General features: G+C 34.6%; 1 protein-coding gene across 1 annotated transcript; it reads right to left on the reverse strand.

Moving 5' to 3' along the window:
* Positions 1–10,496: 10,496 nt before the first annotated feature.
* On the reverse strand, positions 10,497–11,417 carry LOC149204177 (thaumatin-like protein). The gene is made up of 2 exons (XM_089393228.1): positions 11,258–11,417; positions 10,497–11,136 (listed from the first exon to the last, which is right to left on the reverse strand). The coding sequence occupies exons 1-2, from the start codon at positions 11,331–11,333 to the stop codon at positions 10,658–10,660; spliced, it is 555 nt and encodes a 184-aa protein (XP_089249354.1). The 5' UTR covers positions 11,334–11,417; the 3' UTR covers positions 10,497–10,657.
* Between the last annotated feature and the right edge of the window lie 12,662 nt (positions 11,418–24,079).

Raw genomic sequence — 24,079 nt, forward strand, 5'->3', positions numbered from 1 at the left:
ATGGCAGATCCTTTCCATCCATGCTATTTTAGGAACTGCCCAACGACCTGTTTGACTATGGAGCTCATAAGAGTTCGTTCTAATCTTTGCTATATTAATTTTATTCTTTGAGCTAGTTAAAATAGAGAGATACTTTTGATCTTCTATGGTAGGGTTGATGACCTTCTTATAATAACTTAATTTTCTTTTAGCCGCTAAATCTTTCTCACACCACATTTTTTCTTTGAACTCAGAAGTAACAATATTTTTAATGTTATTAATGTTTTGTAATGCATCATTCTCGTTGATCTCCCAATAGTTTAACGAGGCCCTCGTGTCTTTATACCATCCATGTTTGAGCCTTAGGTGGTTTTGGCTGGAATTTAAAGCTAGCTTAGGAAGTCTAAGATCTCTAATGTTATTGAGATTGTGCTTGTACAACAAAGGCCTAATCATAGCCAGGCTCTCGATAGGGGCAAGACCTACTTCTATAAGGAGAATAGGATATGGTGTATTGCTTTTAATTTTCAGGTTATACGTTATAAAACACTTCTGGATTTGCTCAATCTTTCTCCAGGATTCTCTAGAGATGCTGCAACCCCAAATCTCACATCCATATAGGATAACAGGAGTGACTAATGTTTCAAAGAGGAACTTCTTTTTATCCCACATTACGAGGTTTGCCATTTTACAATTATTTTCAAGACCAAAATAAGCTTTCCACCCCTCGTTAATCCTTTTCTCGATGCTATGGTTCCAATTGAGCTTGTGACAAATATCAATTCCTAGGTACTTGTAAGAATACACTTCCTCCAAGTTATTATTGTCATACTTAAAATTAGCGTAGGTGTCCTTCTTGGATTTGATAATCATAACTTTTGTTTTGCCAATATTGATAGTCATACCATGGTAGAGCAGAAATCCTTAAGAAGCTTAAGTTTATTATCAATGTCAAATGGGCACCTTATGAGAAGAACAATATCGTAAGCATAGAGAAGAAGGATGACGACCATCCCAGCTAAGATCATGCTAGCACAACCTACTTCCTCTAAATAACCTTCGAGCTTGTTGATGTAAATGCGAAATAGGTTAGGGGAGAGGGGGCAACCTTGTTTAACTCGGATATTACACTTAATATCTTTCAACCACTCCTCATTGCTCTTTAGCTTGGAAATTACATTCTTGTATAACCTTATAGCGGTAGCTGTCAACTCGAAAGGAACCTTTAGCTCTTCTAATCAATTTCAAAGGTTGTTTCTAGGAACCATATCAAAACCCTTTCTAAAGTCCACAAAGCAACAAAAGAGATTGGATTTATCATTAAGACATTCCTCCACAATGATCCTAAGTGTAACGAGGTGGTCTGTTGTTGAGTGATTCCTTTTTAAACCTGCTTGGCCTTTAGCTCGCTTACCTTCACTTTCAAGTCATATGCTCAACTTCTTTTCCAAAATACTACCATATAAATTGGCTAAGAGAGGGCTGATCATAATTGTTCGATAATTAGAGGGGTTATTTGTATCCACACTTTTAAAAATGGGGATAATGAGGCTCTCAGTCCATGGTTTAGGGAACCCTTGCTTGACTGCTTGATTGAAAAGCTTGTGGATGTGGGGGATGAGGACAAGACCTCCAATATTTAATATTTATGCCTGGTAACCTTCAATGTCCTTAGCTTTCCCATTAGGTAGGTGATTAACCCCAAACTCAATGTCTTCTAAAGAGAAAACTTTTGTCGTTGTGAGTAGGGTTTCAAAGTTATCCATAACATTTGGAGATTCATAAAGCTTTTTAAGATAGGAATTCCAATCATGTAGAGCAATTTTATTATTATCTTTAGTTTTCCTAGTCAGAATCTCCCTCCAAAATTTCTTAGGACCTACCTTAAAGAGGTGTAAGAGATTCTCTTGTCTTTGATGAATGTACTGTCTCTTTTTCCTTTTAGTTAGGGATTTGTATATTTTTATCTTGCCCATTTTAAGAGATTCATAAATAGCTTCCTTAATTGCTCTCCTTGCACTTTTACAATCTTTGTCATACCATGGGCTGGTTTTGCTATTTCTTTTACTATTTGAAACTTCAATTGAGAACTTGTTAATAGAATATGAGAGGGTTGTAGTAAAATTATGATAGAGGTCTTCTATGTTGTCTATACTAGATAAAGGAAGCAAATTAGTTTTTAATTCATTTAGAAAGAGATCATTTTTATTTCTATCAAATATTAAGTTCTTTTGGCTATAAGGATTATTTTCTATGGGATCTCTATGCATGACAAAATTGAGAGTTATAAGTAAAGTCCTATGATCAGAGTCAGACTCGTGGCCGTTTAAAATGTCAAACTTTATTATTTTGTTATATAACAGGAGCTCAGAAATAAAATAGTCTACCACGTTGCTACTTCGTTAGACCATTGCAAATAATGAGATCCTGAGCACTACAGAGCTTGACTAGCTCTGACCCAAACAAATCCTCCCCAATATAAACTCCTAATATATATTAATTAATAATAAGAAATATCATAATAATATTAGATTATCATGATATTATTAAAATAATATAAAATTATAAAAAAATCATAACAATTATATTTTATAATAATAATAATAATAATAATAATATCTCATTATAATATTATAATAATATTATATTATTATAATAATATACAAATATAATTATTATTATAATAATAATAAAATCATTATTATTATAACATATTATTATAACAATAACAATAAAGACCAATGGTAATTAATAACTATACAAATAATAGCAAATACATTCTTATATATTTATGTATTTATGATTATTATATTAATATTATTATAATAATATAAATTATTATTATTATTATTATTAGGATTTAGTATTTTTAATAGTTATCTTAGGGTTTGTATACATTGGGTTTATAATATTAGTGTCTTTTGTTTATTAATACTTAAGGGTTTAATACTAAAATGTCAAGGGATTATGAACCAACGGGAATAATATTAAACAAAAAGGACTAATATTACAAAGCCAATGAACTAATAAACCCAACTCTTTAATATTATAAACCTAAGGAATTAGTGAACCCAATGGATAAATATTAAAAACTTAAGGGATCAAGAAGTGCAAGCAATTAATATTAAAAACACAAGCGAAACATAAAGATGACCATGATTGATATTATAAACCCAAGTTAATAATAAACCCAAAGTATTAAGACTAAAACCCCAAGGGACTATGAACCAAAGAAAATAGTGTTAAACCCAAGGGACTAATATTATAAATCCAACATTGGTAAACCCTAATATAAATATTAGAAAAACAAAAATAAACATGGTTTGTTTTCATGGTGAGAGAATCCTTGTCACAATGTAACATTCAACCATGGTTGGCCATGGTTGCCTATGATTGACAATGGTTGACCATGATCAATATTATAAACCTAAGGGAATAATAAACCTAAGGCATTGATATTATAAACCCCAAGGAATAATAAAACTAAGGTATTAATGCGAAAACCCCAAGGGATTATGAACCCAAGGGAATAATATTAAACCCATGAGACTAATATTATAAACCCAACATTGTTAAACCCAAATATAAACACTACAAACACTAAAATATACATGGTTTATTTTCATGGTGACTCAATCTTTGTCAAAATGTGACATTCAACCAAGGGACTGATATTATAAAACTAACATTGGTAAACCCAAATATAAATACTACAAATACTAAAATAAACATGGTTTATTTGACAGTGAGACAATTCTTGTCACAATGCGACATTCAACCATGGTTGACGATGTTTCGCTATGATTGACAATGGTTTACCATGATTTATATTATCAACCAAAGGGAATAATAAACTCAAGGGATTGATATTATAAACCCAAATGAATAATAAACCCAAGGGATAAATACTAAAACCCAAGGGATTATGAAGCCAAGGGAATAATATTAAACCCATGGGACTAATATTATAAACTTCACATCGAGTAGAGGAAAATATCAATACTACAAACACTAAAATAAACATACTTTATTTTGATGGTGAGACAATCCTTGTCACAATGTGGCATTCAAACATGGTTCGCCTTGTTTGGCTATGATCTATATTATAAACCTAAGGGAATAAAAAAACCCAAATTTTGATATTGTAAACCCAAATGAATAATTAACCGAAGAGAGTAATACTAAACCCCAAGCAAATATGAACCCAAGGTAACAATATTAAGCCCAAGGGACTAATATTATGAGCACAATATTCGTAAATATAAATATTACAAACACTAAAATAAACATGGTTGATTTTTATGGTGAGACAATTCTTGTGAGAATGCGACATTCAACCATGGTTGACCATGTCTCACTATGATTGACAATGGTTTATAATGATGATATTATAAACCAAAGGGAATAATAAACCCAAGGGATTGATATTATAAACCCAAATGAATAATAAACCCAAGGGATTAATACTAAGACACTAGGGATTATGAACCCAAGGGAATAATATTAAACCCAATGGACTAATATTACAAACCCAACATTCGTAAAACCAAATATAAATATTACAATGTCTAAAATAAACATGATTTATTTTCATGGTGAGACAATCCTTGTCACAATGTGACATTCAACCACGGTTGACCATGTTTGATATTATAAACCTTGATGGAATAATAAACCCAAGGTATTTATTTTCATGGTTAGAAAATCCTTGTGACAATGTGACATTCAAGCATGGTTTACCATGGTTGGCTATGATTGACAATGGTTTACCATGATCGATATTATAAACCTAAGGGAATAACAAACCCAAGGGATTAACATGAGAAACCGAAAGGAATAATAAAACAAAGGGATTAGTACTAAAACCCCAAGGGGTTATGAACCCAAGGGAACAATATTAAACCCAAGGGAATAATACTAAACCCAAGTGACTAATATTATAAACCCAACGTATATAAACCCTAAGACAAATATTATAATGATTGAAATAAACATGATGTACCATCATTGATTTTCATATTGAGACAATCCTTATCACAATTCCATGTTGGACCATGGTCGACATCATAATAAATCGTGTTTGACTTAGGAATAATAAACCCATCTGATTGATATTATAAACCCAAGGGATTATGAACCAAAGGGAATACTATTAAATAAAAGGGACTAATAATATAAGACCAAGGGAATAAAAAACCTAATGGATTGATATAATAAACCCAAAGGAATAATAAACCCAAGGGATTATTATTTATTTTCATGGTGAGACAATCTTTGTCACAATGTGACATTTAAGCATGGTTGACCATGGTTGGCTATGATTGACAATGGTTTACCATGATCGATATTATAAACCTAAGGGAATAATAAACCCAAGGGATTAATATGAGAAACCCAAAGGAATAATAAAATGACGGGATTAATACTAAGACCCCAAGGGATTATGAACCCAAGGGAATAATATTAAATCTAATGGACTAATATTATAAACCCAACGTATATAAACACCAAGACAAATATTATAAAAATTAAAACAAACATTATCAACCATCATTGATTTTCATATTATAAACCTAAGGGAATAGTAAATCCAACTTATTTACATTAATACTAAAATCCCAAGGGATTAATACTAAAACCCCTAGGGATTATGAACCCAAGGGACTAATATTAAGCCCAAGGGATTAATACTAAAACCCCAAGGGATTATGAACCTAAGGGAATAATATTAAGCCTAAGGTACTAATATTATAAATCCAAAATTGATAAACCCAAATATAAATACTACAAACACAAAAATAAACCTGGTTTATTTTGATCGTGAGACAATCCTTGTCACAATGCAACATTTAAACATGGTTGACCATGGTTGGCTATGATTGACAATGGTTGACCATGATTGATATTATAAACCTAAGGGAATAGTAAACCCAAGGGATTAATACTAAAACCCCAAGCGTTTATGAACCCAAGGGAATAATATTAAACCCAAGGGACTAATATTATAAACCCAACGTATATAAAACCTAAGAAAAATATTATAAACATTGAAATAAATATGATGTACCATCATTGATTTTCATATTGAGACAATCCTTATCACAATTCCATGCTGGACCATGGTCGACATCATAATAAACCATGTTTGACTGAGGAATAATAAACCCAAGCGATTGATATTATAAACCCAAGGGATTAATACTAAAACCCCAAGGGGATATTATTAAACAAAAGGGACTGATAATATAAATCCAGGCGAATAATAAACCTAAAGGATTGATATAATAAAACCAAAGGATTATTATTTATTTTCATGGTGAGACAATCCTTGTCACAATGTGACATCCAAGCATGGTTGGCTATGAGTGACAATGGTTTACCATGATCGATATTATAAACCTAAGGGAATAATAAACCGAATGGATTAATATGAGAAATCCAAAGGAATAATAAAACAAAGAGATTAATACTAAGACCCCAAGGGATTATGAACCCAAGGGAATAATATTAAATCCAAGGGACTAATATTATAAACCCAACGTATATAAACCCTAGGAAAAATATTATAAACATTAAAATAAACATGATCCACCATCATTGATTTACATATTGAGACAATTCCTATCACAATTCCATGTTGGACCATGGTCGACATTATAATAAACCATGTTTGACTCGAGAATAATAAACCCAAGCGATTGATATTATAAACCCAAGGGATTAATACTAAAACCCCAAGGGATTATGAACCTAAGGCAATATTATTAACAAAAGGGACTGATAATATAAAACCAAGGGAATAATGAACCTAAGGGATTGATATAATAAACCAAAAAGAATAATAGACCCAAGGGATTAACACTAAACCCTCAAGGGATTATGAACCCAAGGAATTATTAATATTAAAAAGTTGAAGAATGAAGAAAACCAATAATTTGATATTATAAACCATTGGGAATTAATAAACCCAAGGGAAAAATATTAGAAACCAAAGGGATCAAAAATGGCAAGGGATTAACAGGAATTAATTTTTTGAACCACATTGTAAAAGAGTTGTCTTTAGTGTGACTTTTTAGAGTTTCTAGTGCCAGAATCCGACGGAAAATTTTGTGGTGAAATCTTGATTTGTGTTATTTAAACTAGTTTTTTGTGTTATTCAACACCTTGAAAAACCCCTCGTGCATTTCTATTGTGCAGGGGTTACCCATCAAACTTGTAATTTCATTGGATTCTTTCGTGATTTTAGAGAAACTAGACCAGGAAAATCCATAGGAAAAGCTTTCAAAAATTCGCACTAAAGACAACTCACATTGTAAACCATTAAGACATCAATACAAAAAATTTATATGAATATATTGTACTATAATCATTAAAACATGATAAATCATCAAGACATTAATAATAACACATTTATATTAACATTGACTATATTTATTGGTTATTGGAAGAGGTTATTGACTATGTTTGAGTAATGGTTGACTTGATTTGAATATGTTTGTCTATATTTGACTAATGTGGTTGAATATATTTGATTATTAATATTAATTAAAAATATTAAAAAGAGATTATGTTTGAACAACATTAGTTTAGTCTCCTCATTTTTCAATGTTTCATTACAACATTTGATAAATTACAATGTAATATAACATAAACAATATTAGTTATCATTAATAATTAATTATCAAAATTAAAATTAAAGTTTAATTTGATATTTTTAAAAATAAAAAAGACCAAAAATATAATTTTATTAAATTTTATTCATCCACAAATTTTTATTTATAAAATAAAAATCCTAAAATTTATATATTTAGAAATACACATATTTACCTATAAATAATAACTATACAAATAATAGCAACTGTGCATGGGGATTTTAGGGTTAGGGTTCTTCAAAAATAAAAAAATGTATTCACTTTTGTGAATGTTTAGAGTAGGCCTTAACACCGCACCTGAGATCTAGGTTTAGGGCATGGGAGTTTTAAGGTTAGGGTTTAAGATGAGCAACTATTACTGTCATTCGTAGCTATATAGGCCTCGGCAATGGCGTTGATTAACAGAATAAAATTGGGGATGCAAAGTTGTGGGTTATGATAAAATACCTGAGTCAAATCCTGTAGATTCCATCTCTACAAACGAGGATGCTGGTCAAATCCTGTAGATGCCATCTCTGCAAATGAGGATGCTGGTGTGGTTGCTGGACAATTGAAATCGTTGTTGCTGATTCTGCTGGATAACCATTCAATTCGATTCCATATAGATATAAACTACCCTCCAGACATGGAATCGATTCCATATCGATAACCATTCAATTGTTGTGATCACTACAATAGTGTAGACTTTCGACTTTTTGCAAATTCTTACAATATAACAAATTTTATTTCCACGATTCGTGAAGGCTTATGAGCTACCTGAGCGAGTGAGCAAGGGATCGACTCCATATCGATAACCATTCAATTGTTGTGATCACTACAATAGTGTAGACTTTCGACTTTTTGCAAATTCTTACAATATAACAAATTTTATTTCCACGATTCGTGAAGGCTTATGAGCTACCTGAGTGAGTGAGCAAAGGATAAATGAGGCCATAAATTTTAAATCAAATTGGCAAGATGAATACCTACAACATGACCAATTTTATTCCATGATTCCTGGAGGCTTATGAGTTATCTGAGGAAGGCAGAAAATGAGGCCATAAATCTTAAATAAAATTTGGAAGGTAAAGGTGGCCGGACATGATGTATCGATGACACTCTAAGTGACATGTTGATCTTGAGAAATTGAAACCGACTTTTGATCTCTTGAAATAGACCATCGGACACAAAGATAATATGAACACGGGGCCATTACATAGCCACATTTATGACAAAGGTGCACAGTTAGAATATTATAACACATAGTTGCAGACTTTGGTTTCATACATTTCAGAATGCAAAGAGACATCAGTTTCACCTCTTTTTGACATTAATTTTTTAATTTCATTTTTTCTAATCCCATATAGCAGGGGAGAATGCCAACAGTCAAGAGTTTCATGATTAAATGATGGGATAACTCCATGTTGCTAATATGGAAGGAAAACTGTTGTTCCATCCTATATTGTTTCATATTCTTTTTATTTTATTTTTTAATATTATTTTTGTTAATCTTCATACCTGGAGATAAATGACAGTAAAATTCTAATCTCATTTGATAAAAAATTTATTTACTTAGGATTTAAATCCCTGATTTAGATATGCAAGGAAGTTATGGCTTTTAATTTTAGATATGCAAGGAAGTTATGGCTTTTAATTTCAGTGATTGATCCAGTGACGACGAGAATATGTTGGCATCTTTTAGTTTAGACCATCAAATCAAAGGGATTAATTAGCAAAATGATTTAAATGCCCAATCCCAATAGGAGGGACACCTATCCGCTTAATGACTATCAAGATGGAATGAGATCTAAATTTTCATTCAATAATTGACCAAGAATACAATATAGCATAGGTTCACCAAATTTTCATGTAATTATGGATGAAGAATATAATAATTGACCAAGAATACAATATAGCATGGGTCCACCAAATTTTTATGTAATTATGGATGAAGAATATAATGGTAAGTAATATTTAACAGATAATAAGCTCATCAATACTGTCTGGCTGTATATGCCGATCCCTAAATAATATATTTGTTTAAATCTAACTGTGAACTGGGAAATATGTAGCACCCAATATAATATGGCACAGTTCTCCTAGAATGGTTAGAAGACATGTAGTTTATTGATTGACCAAGTATACAATATAGCACAGGTCCCCAAACTTTTCGTTTAATGATTGACCAAGAATACAATATGGCACAGGTATCGAAGAATACAATATAGCACAGAAGATATGGCGTTTAATGATTACAATATGGCAAAGGTCTCCAAGAATACAATACAGCACAGAAGGGACGGGGTTTAATGATTAAATATGGCACAGGTCTCCAAAAATACAATATAGCACAGGTCCCCTAAATTTTGATTTCATAATTAACCAAGAATACAATACGACACAGGTCTCGTGGACTGGTTAGAAGAGACGGGATCGTCGTTTGGCACATTAAAATTACTTCCCAATTTCCGCAACTCGTAATCTTCTAGGTGTTCCCGGTCCGTCTTGAAACTAGTGGTCACAGACTTCCCTCTTCCTGGTTCGTACATGAAAATCTGAATGACAAATACGATTGATTGGAAACTTTCGCAAGCTCTTCGCATGTTTGAGTTTTGAATAAATGTTTGCGTTAAAACAGGTTTGATTTAATCTTCGTACAATTAGGTTTCGAATAAATGTGTAGTCATTTCCTTACTTTAATATTTATAAAATTATCTATAATTATTTACTTTAACATTTATAAAATCATCTTTAATTATTTATTAAATCATTTAAGATCCCTTAAAAGATATCCAAATTGATGCATATACCCCTTAAGTTTTCCAAAATAGCATTACTCATTTGCAAAGTAGAAGTAAAACACCTTTGGCTTTTACAGGATAGAACTTCTTGCGACCATGCACGCAATGGTATTCTTATTATAAATATGAAAATACAATCAACATGATTGTAATACTCTTATTATAGCTATGGTACTACATAGAAATCGGTTTACTAACGATGTATTTTATGTAACGACCAGAGAATTCAGTATGATAAACTTCTAATCAAGGGCAGAATATAATGTTGTAATTAGCACCAGAAGCGCAAGCGTGGGTTTTAGTGTCATCAGTGGGATATAGGTAGGCATCTGGGCACTGGTCCATTTTGCAAGTCAGTGCTTTGCAGCTACCGTCGGAGGGAGTTAGGGAGAGAGGGACATTGAAACCATCAATTACAGAGAGGTCATAGAAATCTTGATTGTTGCCCCCATTCAGAGTATATTCAACCAGCGTTGTAGGAGACTGTCCCGAGAGCGTACAGCTGAGCACGCCACCGCAGTCACCAGTGCTGCAGCTTCCTTTACCAGAGGCATCGAAGGAGCATCCAGTACGTCCCCAAAATCTACCTGAGCTTGTTCCTGCGGGCACGTCAACACTCCATGATTGACCCTGCCCCAACGCTTGACCGCCACCTACGGGAATTCCTGCGGCCCATACCGTGTATGAACACTGGTTCTGGATCACAAACGTCGCACCCGTAGCTCCTGCACTTACAAAAGCAAAAAAATATTTCTTTATGATATCAAATATTTCTTTATCATATCTAAACTCATTTACGTACATAAAATACGATGCAATGCAGTCAAGGGATTACTGTAACCTTACCTTGAAGACAAACGTTAAATATCAAAGCTAGTATTGCTGTAACATAAATCGAAACTGCTAATGTTCTTGCCCCCATTGCAACGTCCACCACCAAGTAATTAAACACAACTACAAAACAGCGCAATACAACGAAGGAATTGCAGTTGAGCTTATTTGATGTTGTATACCACGAATGGCACTCTATATATAGGCGGGGCTAGCCATCCCAAACTTGGTCTTAGCGTAGCGTATACTGCACGAAATTCTTATGAAGGTTGATCCCCCCTAGTTGGGCGGCGTGGGATGAATCAGAAGGCGCGCTAATCGCTCCTGGACATCCGGGTTTGTTCCAGATGTTCCGGGTCTTCTTAAACTAGCGATCACGAAATGCTTATCCACACTGAGAGTGTGGAAAAAATTACTAAGAGAGAGGATAAGGAAAAAAACGTGACGTTGAGTATTTCATTAATGTTTTTCTATATAATTAAGTAAAATTAATTAATTTTATTTTTTTAATCAAATTTTAAAATATTTTTTAAATCTACAATTAAATAAAAATTAAAATGTGAAAAAATCACTACCAACTTGTTAACTCCCTCACCTTGTACTGTTGTAATGTTCCGGGCCGTCTTAAACTAGCCCTCTTCTTCTAGAGTATGGTTTGTTTTTTTTGAAGGTTGAGTATTTATTATATCCACTACATATGGTATATAATGCGACTTTTTGGAAGTTTTTCCGATGGGTTTTCTCGGTCAAAATCCAGCAGCAATTTACTGGAATCGCAATTTTGATAACTAGATTCTGCACAATCAAAGCGTCCCAGGGGTTTTTCAGGGTGCTTAATCCAAATATGCAGTTAAAAAACCATTTTAACTACAACAAATCAAGATTTAAGCTCAATTTCTTCTGGTGGAAAGTTTGATAACTAGATTCTGCACAATCAAAGCGTCCCAGGGGTTTTTCAGGGTGCTTAATCCAAATATGCAGTTAAAAAACCATTTTAACTTCAACAAATCAAGATTTAAGCTCAATTTCTTCTGGTGGATTCCGTCACCGGAATCTCCAAAAAGTCGCATTATAGACAACTCCCTTTTGTTTTTATAGCATATTAATTTGTTTTTTCTTTTACCGTTCATTCATAGTTTAAAATGGGAATTAATTTTTGTTATTTTTTATTTTATCTAAATTTATTTATTTGTAAAGTGATTGGTTGAGGTCTTATTATTAGTGTATTTTGGTAACTTCTATTTTTCTTTAGTTACTAGTATTTTTGTTTTAAGTTTTATTTATTTTTTATTTAACTCTTTTATTTTTTATTTTTTACATTTTTTTCCTAACTCCGTTGAATTTATTTTATTTAGGTATAGTTTTTATAACTCCCGCTTGCAACATATATCAAGAATTCAAGAAATTGTTCTTATTACAAAAAATTGATTTTCTTGAATTCAATAAGTTTATCTTTTTACGTCTGAGCTTATCAATTATCATAGACCAAGGATTTGATAACTATGAGGAAATTCAATGCAATGCACTAGAGCTCTTCATTTCATTTTGGGTTATTCAAATTTTATAATTCTGGCATAGCTCTTCATTGCATTTTAGGTTATTCAAATTCTATGGTGCACGGGTTGGGGAATGGGATCCAATGGGATCCAAACTAATTCTACCAAGGTATTAACCAGATCTCACTTTGATGTTTTGAGTGCAAACATAGTGAAAGATGGTTAGACATTTATTGGAATGTTATTCTTCAATTTCTCCTTTGTTTCAATTGGTTTGTTAAAGTTGTTTTACCTTCTTTCCTTGAACCAAACACGAAAGGTTGGTCTCAGTTACCATGAAAAGAAGTAATGTGTGAATTTTGTTAAAGGTTATTTATTCTACTCCAACTTTATTCCTAGTTAAAATTGATCTCAGTTACTATGCAAAAAGTTAATGTGTGAATTTTGTTAAAGGTTATTTATTCTACTCCAACTTTATTCCTAGTTTTATTCAAAATTAATGTGCCAAATTCAACCAATTTAAAATTAAGTTAAAAATCATAGACAAACCTTTAGTATTTGGAAAATATTTAAAAAGGGCTAATGATAAATTTTCTTTATTTAAATATTTAATTTTCTTAATGATTTATAAGTATGATAATTATAATCTAGTTGTTAAATTAATAGTAAAACATCTCTCTTTTTATTTTTGATTATAACTTTAAGATAAATGAAGGGAACCATGGGCACCGAGCGGAATGAGGGTTTTGAACAAGGAGCGACGGGTGCGAGCTGGTAACCATGGAGGAGCAAGGAGGGGGAGCTCCACTCTCTCCTACATGTAGTTGTGAACAGAAGTAAGGAGGATGGTTCGAATTGATTCAAGAAACTAATGGAGGCAGAAACGGAGAAGGCAGAAACACAATATGTCTGGACTTGTTAAGATTGACTAACGACTATCAAGATTGAATCCAGAGCTTTTTAGGACTGACTATCAAGATTGACTGACGACTTGAATTTTCATTTAATGATTCACAAACCATACAATATAGCACGGGTCCCCTAAATTTTCATTTGATTATTGGTGAAGAATATAATATGGCACAGGTCTCCTGGGTCGTCGTTCGGTACATCACAATTGCTTCGTAAAAACGAGTGACCACAGACTTCCCTCTTCATTTTGTGTGTGAAAGGCTTAATTTTATTTCCTGTCTTCCTGGTTCGTACATGAAGCTCTGAATGACAAATAAGATTGATTCGATACTTTCATAACCTATGCGTATAGTTACGTTTTGAGTATGGATTGTTTTTTTGAAGGTTGAGTATTTATTATATCCACTACATATAGTATATAATGTGATTTTTTGGAAGCTTTTCCGGTGGGTTTTCTCGGTCAAAATCCGGCAGCAATTTACTGGAATTGCAAGTTTGATAACTAGTTTCTGCACGATCAAAGCGTCCGAGGGGTTTTTCAGGGTGCTTAATACAAATATGCAGTTAAAAAACCATTTTAACTACAACAAATCAAGATTTAAGCTCAATTTCTTCTGGTGGATTCCGTCACTGGAATCTCCAAAAAGTCGCATTATAGACAACTCCCTTTTGTTTTTATAGCATATTAATTTGTTTTTTCTTTTACCGTTCATTCATAGTTTAAAATGGGAATTGAATTTTTGTTATTTTTTATTTTATTTAAATTTATTTATTTGTAAAGTGATTGGTTGAGGTCTTATTATTAGTGTATTTTGGTAACTTCTATTTTTCTATTAGTTACTAGTATTTTTGTTTTAAGTTTTATTTATTTTTTATTTAACTTTTTTATTTTTTAACTTTTACATTTTTTTCCTAACTCCGTTGAATTTATTTTATTTAGGTATAGTTTTTATAACTCCCCCTTGCAACATATATCAAGAATTCAAGAACTTGTTTTTATTACAAGAAATTGATTTTCTTGAATTCAATAAGTTTATCTTTTTTCCTTCTTTCGTGTGTATATTAGTAACGTCCGAGCTTATTAATTATCATAGACCAAGGATTTGATAACTATGAGGAAATCTAATGCAATGCACTAGAGCTCTTCATTTCATTTTGGGTCATTCAAATTTTATGGTGCACAGGTTGGGGAATGAGATCCAAACTAATTCTGCCATAGCTCTTCATTGCATTTTGGGTTATTCAAATTCTATGGTGCACGGGTTGGGGAATGGGATCCAAACTAATTCTACCAGGGTATTAACCAGATCTCACTTTGACGTTTTGAGTGCAAACAGAGCGAAAGATGGTTAGACATTTATTGGAATGTTATTCTTCAATTTCTCCTTTGTTTCAATTGGTTTGTTAAAGTTGTTTTACCTTCTTTCCTTGAACCAAACACGCAAGGTTGGTCTCAGTTACCATGCAAAAAGTTAATGTGTGAATTTTGTTAAAGGTTATTTATTCTACTCCAACTTTATTCCTAGTTAAAATTGATCTCAGTTACTATGGAAAAAGTTAATGTGTGAATTTTGTTAAAGGTTATTTATTCTACTCCAACTTTATTCCTAGTTTTATTCAAAGTGAATGTGCCAAATTCAACCAATTTAATATTAAGTTAAAAATCATAGACAAACCTTTAGTATTTGGAAAATATTTAAAAAGGGCTAATGATAAATTTTCTTTATTTAAATATTTAATTTTCTTAATGATTTATAACTATGATAATTATAATCTAGTTGTTAAATTAATAGTAAAACATCTCTCTTTTTCTTTTTGATTATAACTTTAAGATAAATGAAGGGAACCATGGGAGGTGAGCGGAACGAGGGTTTGGAACAGGGAGCGATGGGTGCGAGCTGGTAACCATGGAGGGGCAAGGAGGGGGGAGCTCCACTCCCTCCTACAGTCATGTAGTTGTGAACAGAAGCAAGGAGGTTGGTTCGAATCGATTCAAGAAACTAATGGAGGCAGAAACAGAGAATACAAGTGCAAAAAATCCGGAAAGCATCAAATCTCATGAATAGGAAGAGAATCATGAGAAAGTCAGAAGAGAGAAGAGAATAGGAGACAACAGTTAGAAAATTGAGCGCAAGACCGTAGCAAGACTCTGTAAACCCAGGTCAACCAGTAAACCCTGGGTTGTTTTAAATGATCTAGCGCTAGAGGTGCACAGGGATCACATGGTGACATATGCGGTTAGGCACTAGGCACCGAAGGATAATCCTGTAGAGAAGGAAAAAGATGTTAGCATGGAGGACATAAATGAGAAAACCAAACTAAAGTAGGATCTGCCAAGCACTATGGAACTTGGCAGGGACCATGAGATGACCCCAAGTAAAGTTGGTATGGAGGACCACGAACTACAAGAGATTCTTGAGAGGGAGAATCTTGATCTAGAAAAGTTCATGGAGCAGGGAACCACCAAAGGTGTTGATTCTCTACCACGAGAGGAATTCGATAGAGTGCAACAACTCTTCCTTTGGAGATCTCAAGGAAAGGGTTCTAGAGTCAAAAGGAACCATGATAGACAGGAAAATAGAGGGGTAAAACCGATGGAGTTAACATCAGGACACTCTTCCAAGAACCCAGGCCAGAAAGGAGAAAGGGAGAGACAGAATGAGCTGTTGACGGAGTGTGGGAAACACATGATTAACTCAGGCAAGATGAAAGATCTTAATAGTTACTCATTTACAAACCTTTCATAATGATGCTCACAACCTGGAACATTAAGGGTCTAGTAAGTAAAAGAAAACAAAGAAATCTCAGCAATAGAATAAAAGAAGAAAAACCAGATATGGTGTTTATAGAGGAAACAAAATGTTCAATCGACAAAATCATAGAGATACATAGCAAATGGCTCATGAAGTACGAGTATCTAGAAGTTAAAGAAAACAACACAGCAGGAGGGATTCTCACTCTTTGGAATCCCCAGAAACTTGGAATCCTGGATGTTGAAGCATCCAAGAACTACCTTTTGATGGTAATCCAACCTTTGGGTGACAAGGAACTCTATATGATCACAAATGTCTATGGTCCTCAAAAACTTGAAGACAAACTCAGGCTTCTCACCTCACTGGAGGAGCTGGGAGAGAGACATCTTGTTATGCCCTGGATTCTGGGAGGGGACTTTAATATGATTAGATTTCTTATAGAAAAATAAAGGCGGGACCAAAATACTAGGCAGAGACTCCATTGCCTTCCAGAACTTCCTAAACGACATGAGGCTAGTGGATATGGAGACAATAAATGGCACCTTCACCTGGAACAATAAGAGGGGAGGGGCTTCTCAAGTTGCCTCTAAACTAGACATATTCATAATCTCGAAGGACCCCCATCTCACTGGCCTTGACTTGACTTCATTAACCCTTCCTTTCGGAGGCTCGGATCATTGGCCTATCTAGCTTGAAGCTTCTTTTATAGGCACTCCGAGGAACAGACCTTTCAAGTTTGAAAATGTTTGGCTCACTCACCCTGACTTCATCACTAATATTGGAAAATGTTGGGTGGAAGACATGTCTGTTCAAGGCACAAAGATGTTCCTACTGCAACAGAGACTGAAACACATCAAACTCGGGCTTAAAGAATGGAACCAAAATGAGTTTGACAATATTTTCAAAGCCAAAAGAGAAGTTGAACAGAAACTACAAGGAATTAACCAAATCCTCATCGTAGATGGCTTTACCAAGGAAAGTAAAATGCAAGCTGACTCTCTTCAACAAGAATGGGAAAGCAAATGCCAGTAAGAGGAGATCTTCTGGAGACAGAAATCAAGAATGCAATGGATTAAAGAAGGGGAAAGAAATACAAAGTTTTTCACAAGTCAACCATGGATCACACGTCACATAACAGGATTTCAAAATTCAGAGATACTCGAGGGAAAGAGCCAAGTATCCACAAATAAATGCAATCTGCTTTGGTGCAACATTTCCAAAGCATAACAGAGGAGCCTCTCTTAGACAGATCACAATTTATCAAGAGCTTCAAGGCACGAAGATGTTCTTATTACAAGAAATTGATTTTCTTGAATTCAATAAGTTTATCCTTTTTTCCTTCTTTCGTGTGTCTACTAGTAATGTCTGAGCGTATCAATTATCATAGACCAAGGATTTGATAGCTATGAGGAAATCCAATGCAATGCACTAGAGCTCTTCATTTCATTTTGGGTTATTCAAATTTTATGGTGCACAGGTTGGGGAATGAGATCCAAACTAATTCTGCCATAGCTCTTCATTGCATTTTAGGTTATTCAAATTCTATGGTGCACAGGTTGGGGAATGGGATCCAAACTAATTCTACCAGGGTATTAACCAGATCTCACTTTGATGTTTTGAGTGCAAACAAAACGAAATAAGGTTAGACATTTATTGGAATGTTATTCTTCAATTTCTCCTTTGTTTCAATTGGTTTGTTAAAGTTGTTTTACCTTCTTTCCTTGAACCAGACACGCAAGGTTGGTCTCAGTTACCATGCAAAAAGGTAATGTGTGAATTTTGTTAAAGGTTATTTATTCTACTCCAACTTTATTCCTAGTTAAAATTGATCTCAGTTACTATGGAAAAAGTTAATGTGTGAATTTTGCTAAAGGTTATTTATTCTACTCCAACTTTATTCCTAGTTTTATTCAAAGTGAATGTGCCGAATTCAACCAATTTAATATTAAGTTAAAAATCATAGAAAAACGTTTAGTATTTGGAAAATATTTAAAAAGGGCTAATGATAAATTTTATTTATTTAAATATTTAATTTTCTTAATGATTTATAACTATGATAATTATAATCTAGTTGTTAAATTAATAGTAAAACATCTCTCTCTCTTTCTTTTTTATTATAACTTTAAGATAAATGAAGGGAACCATGGGAGGCGAGCGGAACAAGGGTTTTGAACAGGGAGCGACAGGTGCGAGCTGGTAACCATGGAGGGGCAAGGAGGGGGGAGCTCCACTCCCTCCTACAGTCATGTAGTTGTGAACAGAAGTAAGGAGGCTGGTTCAAATTGATTCAAGAAACTAATGGAGGCAGAAACGGAGAAGACAAGCACAAAAAAGCCGGAAAGCATCAAATCTCATGAACAGGAAGAGAATCACGAGGAAGTCAGAAGAGAGAAGAGAATAGGAGACAACAGTCAGAGAACTAAGCACAAGACTGTGACAAGACTCTGTAAACCCAGGTCAACTAGTAAACCCTGGGTTGTTTTAAATGATCTAGCGCTACAAGTGCACAGAGATCACATGGCGGCATACGTGGTTATATGCAAATTTATGGGAATATGGCTAGCAAAGAAGGCTTTGCACACATGGATAAGAAACCACTGGAAACCAAAGGGAGATATAAACCTTCATCTTGGGTCCAAGGGATTCTTCATAGTGGTGTTCACAAACCTAGAGGATAAATACAGAGTGTTCGAAGGAGGACCATATTTCTATGCTACTGCAGGCCTCTACATGCGACCATGGGTGATGAATTTTGTCCCAGAATGAGAAACATTCACAATGGTACCGGTATGGATAAGACTCTACTCTCTACCTTTAGATTATTGGCTGCCAGAATCCTTAAAAACCATAGGCAATAAATTAGGTCATTTTTTGAAAAATATCAGATGCGACTCTGCGAGGTAAATATACCTCCTTCGCTCGCATATGTGTAGAAATGGACCTATCGGGAGCACTTCTGGACGAAATCATTCTAGAAGTATATGATGAAGAATGGGTGCAGGCGGTGGACTATGAACATGTCCCATTCAGATGCCGTAAATGTCATGAACACAGGCACCTCTTCAGAGACTGCCCACTAAACAAACTGGAGAACAATATGAAAACCAACACAGGAAAAGATCTTGAAGGCCTTACCAAGTTGGGAGGCAAAGGGAAAGGAGAAAAAAAGTACCAAAAGAAGACTAACGAGGATAAGCAACCAAGTAATAACAGTTTCAAGATTTTAGAAGAATAAGGTGGGAACAATGGAATGAACCAGGCACCAAAGGATAATCCTGTAGAGAAGGAAAAATATGCTACCATGGAGGACATAAATGAGAACAACAAACTAAAGGAGGATCTTCCAAGCACTATGGAACTTGGCAAGGACCATGAGATGACACAAGTGAAGTTGGTACAGAGGACCACAAACTACAGGAGATTCTTGAGAGGGAGAATCTCGATCTAGAAAAGTTCCTGGAGCAGGGAAGCACCAAAGGTGTTGATTCTCTACCACGAGAGCAGTTTAATAGAGTGCAACAACTCTTCCTTTGGAGATCTCAAGGAAAGGGTTTTGGAGTCAAAAGGAACCATGATAAAGAGGAAAATAGAGGGGTAAAATCGATGGAGGTAACATCAGGACCCTCTTCCAAGAACCCAGGCCATCAAAGAGAAAGGGAGAGATAGAATGAGCTGCTGACGGAGTGTGAGAAACACGTGATTAACTCGGGAAAGATGAAATACCTTACTAGTTACTCATTTACAAACCTTTCATAATGAAGCTCACAACCTGGAACATTAGGGGTCTAGCAAGTAAAAGAAAACAAAGAAATCTCAACCATAGAATAAAAGAAGAAAAACCAGATATGGTGTTTATACAGGAAACAAAATGTTCAATAGACAAAATCAGAGAGATACATAGCAAATGGCTCATGAAGTACGAGTATCTATAAGTTAAAGCAAACAACACAGCAGGAGGGATTCTCACTCTCGCAGAAGTGAAAAGACAAAGCTAAATGACCGAATAATCAACTCATATGCCCCCAAAATGTAGGGACAAATCAAAACCTTCAATTCATTTGATCCCTTGACCAAAGATTTGATTTGCTCTTTCTGCTACAATAATGGACACTATGAACAAGAATCCCCACTTGAAGGAAGAAAAACGAGTAGCAAGAACTACAGAATGGCTAAATTCTACCTGACTCTATATGCTCAAAATAATGGAAAGCATTAGTTTGTGGATAGTGGGTGCTCCAGACACATGACAGGAGATAGAAGAAAGTTTGTCTCATTGAGAAAAAAGGAATGGAATGTGTCCTTTGGAAGTGGATCTGACAGAATTGCAAGAAAAGGAACAATTACTCTGATCAAAGGAAAAGAAAAAGCTCAAGATGCTCTGCTAGTTGACGGACTCAAACACAACCTCCTGAGTGTTAGCCAAATCTGTGATCAGGGACATAAGGCTATTTTTAGCACCAAAGACTGTGAAATAAGGAACTCTGCCTCAGGGGAACTTGTGGAAAAAGGGGTGAGAACATCAGACAACATTTACATTCTGAACAAGATTCAAGAAAATAAATGCTACTTGAGTCAGATAGATGAGATTTGGTTGTGGCACAAGCGACTTGGACATACTTGCTTCCAAAATCTGATGAATATCAACAAGATCAAAGTTGTACGAGATATCCCAAGGCTATTCAAACCAAATCAAGGAGTATGTGGTCCATGTCAACATGGAAAGCAGACCAAAACTAGCCAGAAGACAAAGGAGCTCTCTATATTGAAGCCCTTGGAGATCATCCATGCTGATGTGTGTGGGCCAACTAGAAATCAGGGACTCCAAGGAGAAAGGTACTTTGAGTTATTTGTTGATGATTAAACTAGAATGACGGGGACATATTTTATAAAGTTTAAATCTGAAAATTTTGAGTGTTTTAAGAATCTAAAAACCCTTGTAGAAAATGAAGAAGATTAAAAAATTAAGTGCCTCAGAATAGACCGAGGGGGAGAATTCACATCAAACGAATTTAGTGAATTCCGTAATATTCATAGAATTAAAATGGAATTCTTTGTTGCCAGAACACCTCAGGAAAATCAGGTAGTTGAAAGAAGAAATTGAACAGCCCAAGAAATGGCAAGAACAATGATATTAACAGTAGAATTACAGCCTAGATTCTAGAGAGAAGCAGTAGGGACAACTGTCTATACATTGAATCAAACTCAATTAAGACCAAATTGTGAAAACACTCCTTATGAGCTATGGGAAGGAAGACCTTCTTCGGTGAAGTACTTCAAGATCTTTGGAAGCAAGTGCTTCATAAAAATAAATAATGGCTCACCCAGAAAGTTTGATTTTTGCGTTGATGAAGGGATATTTCTTGGATACACTACATAGAGCAAGGCTTACAAGTGTTACAATTATCAACTAAATAAAATAGTGGAAAGCATTGATGTAAGGTTGATGAAGATCTTCCAGAAAAGGAAATTGAATAACATGAAGATGACTTTCTCATTGAAGAAGAAGAACCTAAAGAAGAAGAAATAGATGAGGAAGAAGAAGAAGAAGAAGAGGAAAGAGAACCACCTAATACCCCTTCAAAGATGAAGTATGTCCAAAGACATCATCCAGAAGAGCAGATCATTGGCGATAGAGATGAAGGTGTGCAGACCTGAAGAAGGATAACAATCACACCCAAGAGAAAATTCATTGCCCTCCTATCTATGATAGAACCAGAAACTTTTGCAGAAGCAAGTAAGGATCCTCATTGGGTAAAAGCCATGGAAGAAGAAATGTCCCAAATTGAGAAGAACAAGACATGGGAGCTGGTACCTCATCCAAAGGACAAAAACATAATAGGAACCAAATAGGTGTTCAAAAATAAAATGAATGAGGAAGGATACGTTATCAGAAACAAGGCAAGACTTGTCTGCAAAGGCTATTAAAAAATTGAAGGAATTGACTTTGAAGAGACATTTGCACCAGTGGCTCGTATGGAAGCTATCAGGATGTTCTTGGCATTTTCTTGCCCAAATGGATTCAAAATCTATCAAATGGATGTGAAATCAGCATTTCTAAATGGGGAACTCAAGGAGGAAGTCTACATGGAGCAGCCAGAAGGTTTTGATCTAACAGCATGAAAGGACTTAGTCTGTAAGTTGAAAAAGGCTTTATATGGGTTGAAACAAGCTCCTAGAGCTTGGTATGAAAGATTGGATCACTACCTACAACAATAAGGCTTCAAAAAGGGAGTGGCTGGAAGTAATCTATACATAAAGACAAATGAAAGTAAGTTACTAGTTGCTCTTGTTTATGTCGATGATCTGATTTTTGCTAGTAATAATGATGAAATGAGCCATGAATTTTCTAAAATCATGTCAAAAGAGTTTGAGATGTCAATTATAGGAGAGTTTCCCCACGTATTTGGACTTCGAGTATCTCAAACCAGAGCAGGATTGTGTATATCTCAAACCAAATATCTAAAAGACATGCTCAAAAAATATGGAATGGAGGAATGTGCACCAGTGAGCACACCTATGACCACAAACTGCAAACTGAGAGAAGATGATGACTCTCCTCTAGTAGATGCATCTCATTACGGGTTAATGATTGGAGCCCTTCTATACTTAACAGCTACAAGACCAGACATAATGCAGGAAGTAGGAATGGTGGGAAGATTTCAATCTACTCCCAAACAATCCCACTTATTAGTTGTAAAAAGAATTCTCATATACCTGAAAGGAACTTTTGGTTTCAGTCTTTGTTACCCAAAGAGCTCAACACTGACTGTCACTACATACACTGATGCTGATTGGGCTGGAAGTATAGATGATCGAAAAAGTACTAGTGGAAATGCGTTCTTCCTAGGAGATTATTTAGTATCCTGGCTCAGCAAAAAACAATCATCCATATCATTATCCATTGCTGAAGCCGAGTATATTGTTGTAGCAGACTGTTGTACTCAGATACTATGGATGAAGGAAGCTCTAAAAGATGTCGACATATGTACAGATCAACCGATTACCGTCTATTGTGACAACACAAGTTCTATCAGTCTCAACAAAACTTCAGTGTTGCACTCAAGAACCAAACACATACCAATCAAGTATCATTTCCTCTGTGAGCAAGTAGCTGAACAAAACATCATCCTTGAATATATTAGTACTAAGGAGCAGATAGCTGATATTTTCACGAAACCTCTTCCTCGAGAAGCATTCGAACATCTGCGTCAAAAGATGGGGGTTATTTCTTTAACATCATTCAAGTTCATTCATAAAGATGTAGCAGGACAGGGGGAGTAGTTTGACAGGGGCAGTCCATATGCATTCCTTTGCCATTGATGTCAATGGGGGAGAGTAGAAGAATATTGCCATCAATAACAAAGGGGGAGACTGTTGGACACATATTTTCATTGATGTCAATATGGCAATATTCGAGGAGCAAAAGGAGCCAAGAGGAGCAAAAAAGAGGATGCAGGTAGCCATCTCAGCAACAGAGGAACAAGCAGAGCTATAAGGAAGAAGATAGAGCCTTGAGAGGAGCAATGGGTGCATTTATATTATCAAGAGCTATTGGGCCACAAAGAATTATATGCATGAAGATACAGGCGGAGGAGCATATATCATACATATGTGTTTTTACACTATTGGAGGCATAGAACCTTATATATCTATATATATATATATATATATATATA

This window comes from Pinus tabuliformis, chromosome 1_2, assembly GCF_031772625.1.
Source record: "Pinus tabuliformis cultivar Carrire ecotype Pingquan chromosome 1_2, CPIR1, whole genome shotgun sequence".
NCBI lineage: Eukaryota > Viridiplantae > Streptophyta > Pinopsida > Pinales > Pinaceae > Pinus > Pinus tabuliformis.